At 41.7% G+C, this 12,857-nt stretch overlaps 1 protein-coding gene across 2 annotated transcripts in view; it reads left to right on the top strand.

The window, feature by feature from the left end:
• clvs2 (clavesin 2) overlaps positions 1-12,857 on the top strand; it is a 39,963-nt gene that overhangs the window by 10,645 nt on the left and 16,461 nt on the right. Inside the window, exons 3-4 of one of the 2 annotated variants that reach the window (XM_024377981.2) lie at positions 6,692-7,049; positions 7,786-7,960. In XM_024377981.2, coding sequence (XP_024233749.1) covers positions 6,769-7,049; positions 7,786-7,960 — 456 coding nt within the window. In that variant the 5' untranslated portion in view covers positions 6,692-6,768. Of the gene's footprint in view, positions 1-4,992; positions 7,050-7,785; positions 7,961-12,857 lie in introns of those variants that run through there. The other variant, XM_024377980.2, reaches the window with a different exon arrangement.

Here is a 12,857-nt window from a genome sequence, read left to right as displayed (position 1 = left end):
CTTCCTGCAGCTTAGTGCACTGTCGGGCACAGTGCTGGTTAATTTCTAAAGGCAGGTTTGCTCATTGCATTTAGGCCCTGCTAACTGCCTTTTGAATTCTTGATGTTCACCTTTGTTACATGCATTAACCAGGCTAGTTCGATATGGATATGAACCATTGCTCTGAGAAACAGTGTACAAATAGTCCTTGAAATAATTCACAGTAGAAATCAGTGGCGGTCAGTTCCGTTTCAGACGAGGGAGGATGATTTTTTTTGCTTGGCCTTATTTCTATTACAGCATATTGGATGACTGTCATTCATATTCCATTCACCCAGATAAATGTAACAGTGATAGGTTTAGGGTACTATATGATACTCAAATTTTCCCTATACCCATCATGAGGTTGCTGCAACCTAGCCAAGGAATGAAAGTTTACAACGTAGGTGCACACAGGTTGAGAGACAAAATTGATGTGACAGACAATGACACATGGACAGACCGGGACATTCAATACCGCCTTGCGCACTCTTGCCTGCATCTAGCTGATATTGGGTAAAATCATTAGTCCAACAGTTCAAACAAGAGTTTCTATTGGACAAATGATGGTATGTTTATCCCCATTTTGTTCCATTTGCTTCTGTTTAAGAAACACTTTTCAACAGAATCGGCGGAATGAATACACCCCTGATCACGCGTAAACACAGTTCACAGTTTCATAGCAGCCACGTTGTATTCCTTCTCGCATCTACAGTACGTTATGCACTCTCCTCCTTTCACCTCTTCCCTTTGCTTGTGGACTTCAGCTGTATGTGACCAGGCGAAAAAACCTTTCCAAGCCAAACCGCTGCACACACCCTACATCATTGTCACCATATTAGCTAGTAAAGTAACGTCATAGTCAGCATAGCTAATAGAACTAATGCATTATGCAGTAACGTTACGGTGATGTAGTAACGTTACAGTGTACAGTCAGTAAGCAGTTACACCGGCGGGCCCCAGTGGCATTAAATTAGTTGAACCAAAAGCTTACCTTGACTTGGAAGAGTTCCAGTGTTGTGTTGGATAGTCATAGCCAGCTAGCTAACATAGCATCCCTCTGTTTGAGCAGGGTGTTTCAGTAGGATAAACTAGCTAGCTGCATTTGCTTTCAGTACTAGATTTAATTCTCTGATCATTTGATTGGGTGGACAACATGTCAGTTCATGCTGCAAGAGCTCTAATAGGTTGGAGAACGTCCTCTGGACATTGTCATAATTACTGTGTAAGTCCATGGAAGGATGTGAGAACCATGAGCCTCATAGGTTTTGTATTGGAGTCAATTAATCTAGAGGAGGATGAAAGCTAGTTGTCCTCCGGCTACATCATGGTGCTACCCTACAGAGTGCTGTTAAGGCTACTGTTGACCTTCTTTGCAAAAGAGTGTGTTTTAATCAATTATTTGGTGATGTGATTATATTTAGTATAATTTTATCTAATAATTATACGTTCTTAAATGTTTTAACATTTTTCATTTTTAGGAAATTAACTGAGGAGGATGGTCCTCCACTTCCTCATCTGGGGAGCCTCCACTGGTAGAAATACTATTCTGATAACCTCAATATTATCAGGTTGACTTTCAATTCCCAAGATACTTTTTTACCCCACACTTACTTTACACTGTTGGATGCATGATACAGTATATTGCCATCTTCATTGCTATGGCATGATGAGCTAAATCTTGAATATGGGATTGTGCTGTTTATTGGAGAGGAAGTGATGTGTGAAGGTTACCAGGGCATACTTTAACACAATCAGACCTGGCCCATGCATTCTGCTCATGTGGAAAATGGATGTCTGCTGACACCTCAGTTTTGACACAGACAATCAATATGATGTGACTATGACCTTACAGTCATTTGACCACTGTATTGACTGCACATATTACCGATACAGGCCAACAAAACTAAGATTCATGTAGTTTGCGACAATTAACCCACAGGCTAGGTTTAGTTTTAAACTGGCTATTAAAACCTTCATTATGATCATCTTCATTGTTGTCATATTATCATTCAAACAATGAAAACTATCCATAGCTTCTGACCCAAAATGCAATAGGCTATGCACCTATGACAAAGTGTGGTAGACTGTAAGATTTAACTGCTACAACAGTGCCATCCTCTGGCATTGTATGTGCATTGCATCCTTCTGAAGAAAATCCTGCCAAAATGTTGCACTGATTGTGGAGTGTATGGGTAATCTGTTTATATGGTGGTGGTGTGCTTTTTACTTAACTACATAATTTGCCATTGGAAACGTGTGATGTGACCAGACTCACATTTTAAATAAATTATAAGAACAATAAACATGTCAGGATGGTATGTGTATAGCTTGATGGAATTGAATGTCATTCCTCATATCATACCTAATAGCGATGTTCCCTCCAGCAAGGAATTTAACCCCTCTGATCAGCTCATTGGGCTCTGCACTGTGGCAGCCCTCTGCTCCAGCCTCTCCAACCTAGTGTGTGTGTGTGTGTGTGTGTGTGTGTGTGTGTGTGTGTGTGTGTGTGTGTGTGTGTGTGTGTGTGTGTGTGTGTGTGTGTGTGTGTGTGTGTGTGTGTGTGTGTGTGTGTGTGTGTGTGTGTTTCATTGAAAGAGCACCTTCCTAACAATAGTATACAATAGTATACGTACATTACGAGATAAATGTAGATATACTGACATATAACCTAAAAATATATAATCATAATGTTCCACAGAGATAACCATGGTGTACAAACAGATTTTTAGGCCTATATGTTGTAACATAATCAGTGAACATAACATTATTGGTCTCCTGGACCTGAGCCCAGTTATGACAAAATCCCTCAATTCCAGGATTATTAATTGAACCTGTCGCCACTGATAACACCATGAAGGCTGCGTTTGACCAGATGTAAAATAGTGAGATTGGGTCAGTCCTAAACCACGGGCCGGCTCGCCATATGGCGTGTAATTTATCATGACTTATACAGCAGTTCAAGCATATTGTTCCATCTGAACATTAGTGCACACGCAACGACCATATTAGCGACGCCCCTGGGCAAACCTCCGATAAACCAACAACACGAGTCCATTAAGTGCCATCTGAATCACTGTCTGTCTGGACGAGCGAGCACATCCGGCCTGGCCGCACTGACACTTCTCAGCACTGGGAGCCAGCCATGTTTATCCCACTTACCCATTTCTCTGAACTTGCTGGAACAGGGAACTGGAAGAATAAAAACATGTTTTAATGAAAATAATTCATGACAATTATCGAGATTCTTTAAACGGCACTTCTGGTAATTTACTCCATTTTCAGTTGAAGGCATAACAGGCTACGTGCTCCCATGACTTGTTCAGAGAGTTTTCCCTCCAACATCTGGCTATGGAGATAAGCTCCTGGGCATTGCCTTGGTGGGCGCTCACCCGGTCTAATATTGAAGCAGCACCAGACCAGTGGTTTTCACACAAACACGCTTGTGGACCAGCCAAGGTCAGAGGCTGAAGCCCCGGGCCTATGATGAATTTATGTAATTCATTAGCTGGACTGTAGAAAAATCACAACTCAATCTGAGAGCACTGTCTTTGCATTCAGATATGCAATTGAATCACGCCACCACTTGATGTTCGAGGTGAATAGCCTTACACTATTTATTTGTTTAAATCATGTAGTTCACAAAATAGGCTAGTTTGCAACTCATGGCATCTTGCCATGCAGGGGTGGATTTGCTTCACTCACACGTACATTTAGGTATGGAGAGTTCACAGCATGCCAAAGAGCGTCTATTGTCAAAATCTGACCGTGTTCAGGCCTAATGGTGCTGTGCTGTTTAGTAAGTAGCCTGTTTCGTCTCACTATATATTTGGGATGGTTTGATCTTTTCATCTACACCCCAACGTAAACATCTAAAATAATGTGTGAGTTATCTTACATCGCCCTCATTTATACCAGTGAAACCAGTAGTTTCAAAGTACCCGGCAGCGCTAGTGCTGCGTCGACAAGGCGCTGTCCACTCACGTGGTGCTGAAACCGCCACCGGCAGCACAGGAGTTCGGTCGCTGTGGTGACTAATTTAATGACACCTTTGCGATCACGCTCTGTAACATGTGTCTTTTTCCCCATTAAGAATTTTGTAAATATCTAACTTGTTTTAACTGAGAACTCCTCAAGATAAATATATATTTTGGGGGAGATGGGGGTAATTTTCTTCAAGCATAGACTAATGTCATTCTAAATACCATGCATTAATACAAATACTGCAAACTGAGTTTAAGGTCATTTTAGGCTACCCATTTTTTTATCAAGGAATCAACCATCGAAAGATCATATGACATTTTCACAGCGCGTGAGCGAGCTCCTCAAAATGACAGCTGCACCTTCGCAACAAAGGTAATTTCCTATGCAGGTCCGTCCATTCATTTGATTTCCTCCACACACCCGTCAGAACAGAATGTAATTATCGGCTGCCCATTTCCACCTCCCGCGGGAGTCTGTTTTTCCTTCCTTTCACGATGCTCAGCTGTCAGTCAGTCCCCTGCTCTCTCTGGCCCCTTACGCTACATGACATTATGATCCACGCGCTGTGCCTTATCTCAGTGGTGGCTCGAGCTTGGGAGCAACTGAGTGACGGTCCCGCATACGGTACCATTGCTAACTAACACTGTGATTCACTAAACGAAATAACCAATTAATAAACCTCACACAAGCTTTGAAGAATGTGACTGAATCTGAAGAAAATACACAAGGTGCAATGCATAACTGGTTTCAGTTTTAGTGAATAGGAGAACATTTGTTCAAACAACATGCAGGTTGGCAATTAGAATAGCCTAAAGGTCTACACAGAGCTCACTGGAAATCTCGTTGAAAGTGGAATAGACGTTGAAATGACGTCTGTACCCAGTGGGAGGTTTACGCATCATTGTAAGGGCTCAAATCAGCAGCCATGAAGCGGATGTTAGCTAAAACAATCACATCGACTGGACCTCTGTCAACTAAGCCACGGGGTCCCAGTGTGTGTGTGTGTGTGCACCTGTGCGCATGTCAAAGTCTTCCTCATCAGTGTTCACCGTTGATTTTCGCTCTCAGAGCTTGGCAGAATGTGGGCAACCGTGTAGCACATCTTGTGATAATTTTTTTTTTGTCCAGGGGGAGAGAGCAACAAACGCAACAAATGTTGGACCGGACAGGTTGGTGTATTCAGTTCAGCGGGCACCACAAGACAATGAATTTGCCTTATTGAAACAAAGGCCATGTCGGGATGTTCCTGCAATCAGTTAAATATATCTATCAAACCAATTGTGTCGTCTATTTGTAGCAACATTGTATGCATTTTGATGCGAAGTGTAACAATAATGAAACAACCTGGGGAAAAGTAATTAATGTAAGAGTTTTGTATTTTTTTTCACCCGACTTTTCGTTGATTTCACGTTGAATTCGCGTTAGTTGAGGGAACATGTAAAGAGAAAGACAATTAACCAATAAGTCATAAGGACACTTATTTTTCCGTTCTAATTGTAGGCCATAGCCATATGAAAATGTATAGCCTCATGCAGATTTGGTCCCCCAATGCAAATGCTAAATGGCATCAACATGATGGGACTGCATAGGTTGGCGGTCGTTTCAAAAATGTATTTCATAAGCGACAGCACCAGAACAGCCTGAAATAAAATGAATAATGCACGCCACACAAAATTATGAGAGACAGATTGAGACGAGGATAGAGTAGAAATCAGCATAAATTCGGATGTAAAATCAGAGTGAGGAGCCCATATGCGGTCTGGTAGCAGCCAGTGAGCAGGTGTTTGGGTGCGATGAATAGAGAGAGGAGAGTGGGTGATTCTCCCCCCTCCACCATGTGATGACGGTCAGACTGACTGTATCACCGGAGCGATGGTTTTAGTCACTTTCAACAGCAACAAAACGGCAACAGTAGCACTTGACGTAAAGCCTCCACCACAGAACCGGAGCAGCACGGCGCTCAGAACGACGGGACATGAAGTTGGTCCCACATCCAAACAATTTTGGTACCAAACACACAGAATGGAAATAGACTGCAGGTTGGATGGAGTGAGGATGTCGACGGAATATGTCGCCTTGATTCTTCGACTGTAATTTCTAGCAGTCGGTGACAGCATCTCTCTGATTTTGAATTGAAATGCTTTCGGTAAGGAGAGTTATGACAAGAGTTGCTGCAGGGTGCCGCATTGCCTGCCCGCTTGGATAGTGTAACGCTTTTATGGTAATTGTATTATTGGCATTTTGGGTGGGGATGGACGATAATGGCTGTCTTACAATTATGTGCTTAGGCTTTCAACATAGCCACAACATATTTAGACCTATTTGGGAAGTCAGCCACAGCCAGTATTGTGACTGAATTGAGAGCTACAAATGTCGACGTATGAAAATAAACTTGGAAACAGAAGTCAAATGTACGGTACAGGTGGAAACCAAATGGAACTGTCCAAAAAGTGAACACAGTCAATGTTGCTAGCACCTTCCATCATACTCAGGGAAGCAGGACGATATCTGAAGTCAGGCTTTGATTTTAGGGTCCTGGTTGAGAAGGTCCAATAGACCTGTACGTGACGCATTCATTGTTGACGACTTTTTGGCTCTATCTACTGTAACATTTTTACCTACCATTCAAAATTGGCCGTGGACGTTGAAGCAAGAACGATGACTCACTTACAATCCGGTTTGTCCCCAGAAACACTGGAGAAAGCCAAGGTGGAGTTAAAGGAGAACCCCGACACTGCACATCAGGACATTCAGGAGGTGAGGGACATGATTATCACGCGCCCAGACATTGGCTTTCTTAGGACAGACGATGCTTTCATCCTACGCTTTCTCAGAGCTCGGAAATTTAACCATTTCGAGGCGTTCCGCCTCTTGGCCCAGTATTTTGAGTATCGTCAGCAAAATCTGGATATGTTCAAAAACCTCATAGCAACCGATCCGGGCATCAAGCAAGCTCTCAAAGACGGATTTCCGGGGGTGTTGACCAACTTGGACAGATATGGCAGGAAAATACTGATTCTCTTCGCTGCTAACTGGGACCAGAGCAGGTAATGTCCTTCTGATATTAGGGAGCTGTCTTTTCAGAACTACTCTAACACCACTTGACAGTTTGCTTGCTATCGACCCTCTATTTATTTTTCACAAATCTGTGTTATTGGATTTGTCAGAGCCTAGTCTTATGAACATAACCGAAACATAATCCCCACAAATTGAACTATGAACCCAAAGGCAATCCCTGTCAGTATCATGGATGTAGGCCAGGAAATTAGAAAAGTTTAGGCTGCACAGGCCAGTAGAAATGATATCATCACCCCACTAGTGAATGTTGAATTTAAGGACTAAATCAGATACAGTCAAATTACTATATTGCAGAGATTTGACTTTAGGGGCCCACTCATGTGATCTCCATAGTCACAATGACAATTACATGAGTCATTTAAAACAGCCTTTTCAGACCTCATGCAATAGCAGGATGTGATGAACAAGCAAAATGCCATCAGGAATGGCCATTAACTTAATCAATAACAGCACTCACACAAGTCAAATTGTCTCTCCAATCTGATTCTTTGTATTACTCTCCTGAATGAAAATGGTAGTCACTTTCTGTATATAATGCCAAACAAGGGTATGCTGGTTACATTTCATTTTAACTGGAATTACAGTACTAAGATTATTTGGTACATTTGTTATTACGTAATAATTACACAATAATCACTTAATCACTACTTTGTCTTATTTTTGTAATCTAGGCTACTCCCCTAATGCTTTTTCTCACATCTATAGGTATACATTTGTGGACATACTTCGAGCTATCCTGTTGTCGCTGGAGTCCATGATAGAAGATCCAGAGTTACAGGTGAATGGATTTGTCCTGATCATCGACTGGAGCAACTTCACATTCAAGCAAGCCTCCAAACTAACACCGAGTATGCTGAGACTGGCCATAGAAGGTCTACAGGTAAGTCTCAACATTTCTCTAACCTTTCTCATTGCCGGGCTCCACATCGCTCAGATGAAGTTCTTAGCTACTTTTGACACTTGTCTCCATTTACTGAGATTACCCAGATCACTCCAAATTCACATGGGGTTTGCTACATTTAATCATCTTAGTCAAGCCTGCCACAGGGATCTTGTCCTCTTGGCATTTTGAATACACCAGACACTTGTCAGTGCAGATCTCCGTTGTTCTTACGGAAGTATAGCACTACTGTTGCTAGTTTATATGCATTGAGCATTAGAGACAGGCTCTATTTCAACCCGCTTACCACACATGGTCCTGCGTACCTACTGGAGAAGGTGGAAAACGTCTCGGAATCTTCATGAGAAACTGTTTCGGATCAACTATCTTATCAATCTCTTGGTTATGTGACAAACTGTTCTAATGTAAAAGCCCTTTCACTCGATAATCACTCTTCTGTACTCTCAGAAATGACATTACAATCAAAGACTTGCATGAGAAGTAAATAATGATATTCATATTTTGATTGCCGGCAGTGTAGGCCTGTGATAGAGACTCACATTTGAACAGCATTCCTTTGACCCTGTTCAATCACTTCTAATGGAAGATAAAAAATAATACAATATCCCTGGCCAAGTGCATCCTTTGGTAGCTGGCCAACTAAAATATAAATACGATGTGTAGCCTAAGCCTAAAGCCTAATAACAACATGCATACAGACATTTTTTTCTGAACGTCCTTGTGAATGTCAGCCAATTCCTCTTGTAACCCATTATTCAAATTCCAGTGTATGACAAGTTTAGATAGGCTAGCCGTGTAGCTGTGTATAATGTACCATGTAGAGCACAGGCAGTTACCATCAGAGAGGTTTGTTGACTGAATATCAACGGAGGACCATGACGAGGCCGTTGCACATTCCATTGCTTCTCCAGACACAGAATAGACTGTGAATAATTGATCACTGCTATTAGTATCTCAGTCTCCCAATGTGCCCGCTACCAAATCATGCGGGAACAAACTAGAATGGGAAACAAAAGAAAACACACAGAAACATTGTATAACTAATGGAATCAGCCACATTTTCCTCCCTGTCTGAGTTGGAGACTGAAAAGCCCCAACTGAATCTGTTTCCATTCGATCGAGTTTATACTTTATCTACAGTAATTCATATATGTTCATCAGCTCTACAATAGTAGGTACTTCATAAGGTATATAGGATATTATTACATGGTATGGTATACCACTATGGATTTTCCACCTCAGACACCATGTGACCCCTCTCCTCATAATGCTAACGCCAGAGAGAAAAGCTTCTCCTATTGTAATCAATAGCGGTGACATCGTATCTGTGAGCCCACTTGACACTGAGCACTGCGACTATCTCTGGGTGTTGCGGCCCCCTGGTGGGTTTTGTAATGACATTAAGGGTCTCGTGTGTGCCAGCACACCTCATGTGTCACTATGCCTGTCATTAAGGGCAGAAGCACTTTCAACATAAGGGTTTCACCCTCAGCTGAGGTTAACACTCGTTGCCTGTATGGTTATTGATTTTTGAAAATACCAAGACATGTCAAGATGTTGTTTTTTCATATTATGTTGTGAAGGACATGTAGTAGCTGATGATCTATCCATCTTACATATCATTGGTACTTGTACCAGGTGCAGCTCACTGTTTGCTGCCCACCAGTGTGTGTGTGTGGGTGTGTGTGTGTGTGTGTATTTGTGTGCGTGTGTGCGTACATGTGTGATCTTCAGGATCTTGGTTCAGGTTGTTTATCATTTCTTGCCAGTACAGTTGTTATTGCACTTGGGTGGTGTGTTCAGAATACCATGAAGAATTTCAATACTACTGACAACAATGAAAATCGTTTAACATTACTACTGGCAACAATAACAACACTCTGCTGGCAGTTTTTTTTTTACAGAGACTTTGGAATAGTCTGAGGCTGAACAGAAAAATGGAAATTCAAAGAAAATCTGAAGATAGCCCATAAGGATATTTCAACTGTGTGGTAATTTAGTTCCTTATTCCCGAACTGACAGTCACATCTATTGTTGTTGGAATGGCTAATACAGAGAGCACAAACTCCAGTAGAGATTTCATTGTGTATTGGCAAAAGAGGCGAAAGAAATGAATACTTGTTCAGAGCGCAGATATTCTTGGCAAATCAATTCCAAGAAAAAGAAATGCTTGGAATGAGTAGAACACATCATGCTGGCCTTGGTTTCCCCAAGCTATACTTTGTTATCTCAGAGCCTCTGATGTTTCCTTTTGCTCCCTCTCTCTCTGTCTTACCGTTGCCTTTTGTCCCTATCAGTCTAGAGAAATAACTTGTGTTCAGCAGCCAATCACAACAGACCAGTCTTCCCCATCCCACCCCACACTGAGTTTCCGTGGCAACCTATCCATCCGCCATGCTATGTACTCTCCAGATGGGTTGTGCTGCTAGATGAGAGAAAAACACTTCTGCCATTCTCCCTCGGTGTGGGTGATGATGTGTACATTGTTTCTGTGGGTTTTAGACAGAGTGGGGGATAATCTATTTTTCAACCTGTTTACATTAAAGGTTCAATGCAGCTGTTTTTTTTATTTTTATATGTCTCAATATCAAATCATATCTGGGTAACAATTAAGTAACTTAGTGTGATTGAGTTCAATTAAAATGGTTAAAAATAAGGAAAAAAAATAGCTTTTTAGCAAATAGCAATTTCTGTCTGGGAGTGTGGAGGGGAAAATGAAAAACTAGCTGTTATTGGCAGAGAGGTTTGGAACTGTCTTTCTGGTTGGTCAATTAACTAATTTACCACCTGGTGATGTCACATTAGGCCAAAACTCAATCCCACCAAAACAGGATGTCATTTCAGGCATTCTTTTCAAACAGCTCTTACACTAAAATGTCATCATAATTTTCACAGTTTCACAGTATTATTCAAACCGCATAGTGTGCAAATATATATAACACACACGGAAATCAAGTTTTTGACTGCACTGAGCCTTTAACCTAATTCTGCAGATGTAGGGCTGTAGTCAGTCCCTCTGTCGATTTGGCCTGTTTCTCCATAATTATGTAACATGGTGCAATGGTGCTAATTCACATCTTAAAAGGTGACAGCTTATAACCATTTAGCCAGGCTAAATCCATCAGTTTTAATTATACATGAGGGCAACACATTTTTCAAAAGCTCTTGTGCAACAAGATTTAATGTGGCCAAATTCTCATTACTTTTAATAATGATAGTAGGACATTGTCAGTGAAATAATTGGAACTGCGAGAGGTTCATGCTTGGAGCTTTCTTCAGAGCTCAGTTTATTAACACTCTATAAAGTATTCATACCGCACTGACATTTCTTTCTAATACGTAGAAAGATGAATTTCACAAATGTGTTTTTTTTCTGCATATGGCTAATAGACTTGTTTCAGTAGCAGCAGACAAGGCTGTTTTGTGCATTGAGGCCCGACATTATATGCTGTTCTGTGTGAGGCTTGGGATTAGCAAAGTACTTTTGTGAAGTGATGTAGTATAAATAGGTTTTATGGCTTTATGCTTGAGAATGAAAGTGCTGGATAATTTGATGGACTATTTTGACCACACGGTTTATTCGATTTTTTTGGTTTGTTGTCGCTGGGATTTAACTTGGGCTTTGCCTGCTCTTTGAATGCCCTTGAGACTTGTTCGATTTATAAAAATATGTTTTCTCTGTATCTGTCTTTTCCCCTCGTTATCTAGCATCCATATCCCTCGGACTGCATATCTATTAGCTGTACCAGTCAGAGTCTCTCTTCTACATACTGTAGCTACTGTGCACATTACGTGTAGGTAGTACCGCAGGGGGAAAAAACCTTTTCCTAGACAAAGGCTTCTTTACAATCCACAGAGAAAAAGAAAGAAGACACGTTTTTGTATCGGTCAGTATCCTTTAGCCAACTCAGTGTTGCTGTATTGTTTGGATGGGAGCTATGAAGGTTTGATTCATCCATGGGCAGTAATGTCATTACAGATCGATAAAATACCCACTGAGCTTTGAAGGGGTTCAACACAAAGTGTTCGTCCTTTTCTACTGAAGTGGTGAAAAGGCCAGCAGAAAGAAGAACACTGACCGGATCCCTAATAACCATTCTATGAATACCTCATTGAGCTCTGATGTACTGCATCCCGTCGATTGTATGTTTTATTAGGCCCACCCACAGGATGGATGAGTTGAAAGCAGTAAACCGCTCGACATGGTTCTCCAAGCTTGTCGATAACGTGGGGATCTCGCTTTATTGTATTTATGTCGTATGAATCCAGTCATGAACTAGAGCCTTATCCAATGTGTTTATCCCCACAGTCAAAGTATCCCCAAAATCTGTGAAAAATTGATTTTACCCTCCCTCAGTCAAGTCTGTACTTTTATCGAGGGCAAGAAGTCTGTATAATATTCACAGATTTTCTCCGTTAACACATTTAGTGTGATTCAGAAGAAGAGAACCTTTCCTCATGAGAGGTCAGGGATTATTCAATGCTGTGATCAACAGTGCATTACACACTTGTGACAAGTCCAAACAAAGTACTCCCTCCATCTGGCTGTCTGACTGTGAATCTCCCATCTGGATGTTCAGCTCCACTGGCTCCTATCCCACAGCCCCATCCAGGAGACTCTCGGCTGGCTGAGGAAACAGCAGCAGACATACCTGGGACCAAGGCAGAGGAAAACTAATTGTTAGTCTGCTTGCCTCAGATTCCGATTCACTCTGGAGTTGTGTTGTTTCTCCTGCAGCAGAACTGTGCTGGTCTGGTCTGCAACAGGATTGGACGAGCCAATGAGTGGAGCTTCACCCCTCACTCCCACTGCTAAGTAAAGCAGGCCGTATCTGGCTTGTGAAGATAAAGTGTCTCCTGTTATTGACGTGACCTA

Source organism: Oncorhynchus tshawytscha, linkage group LG18 (assembly GCF_018296145.1).
Source record: "Oncorhynchus tshawytscha isolate Ot180627B linkage group LG18, Otsh_v2.0, whole genome shotgun sequence".
NCBI classification, from domain to species: Eukaryota; Metazoa; Chordata; class Actinopteri; order Salmoniformes; family Salmonidae; genus Oncorhynchus; species Oncorhynchus tshawytscha.
The sequence above is the reverse complement of the archived record's forward strand: the minus strand, read 5'-3'. Positions and strand labels throughout refer to the sequence as shown.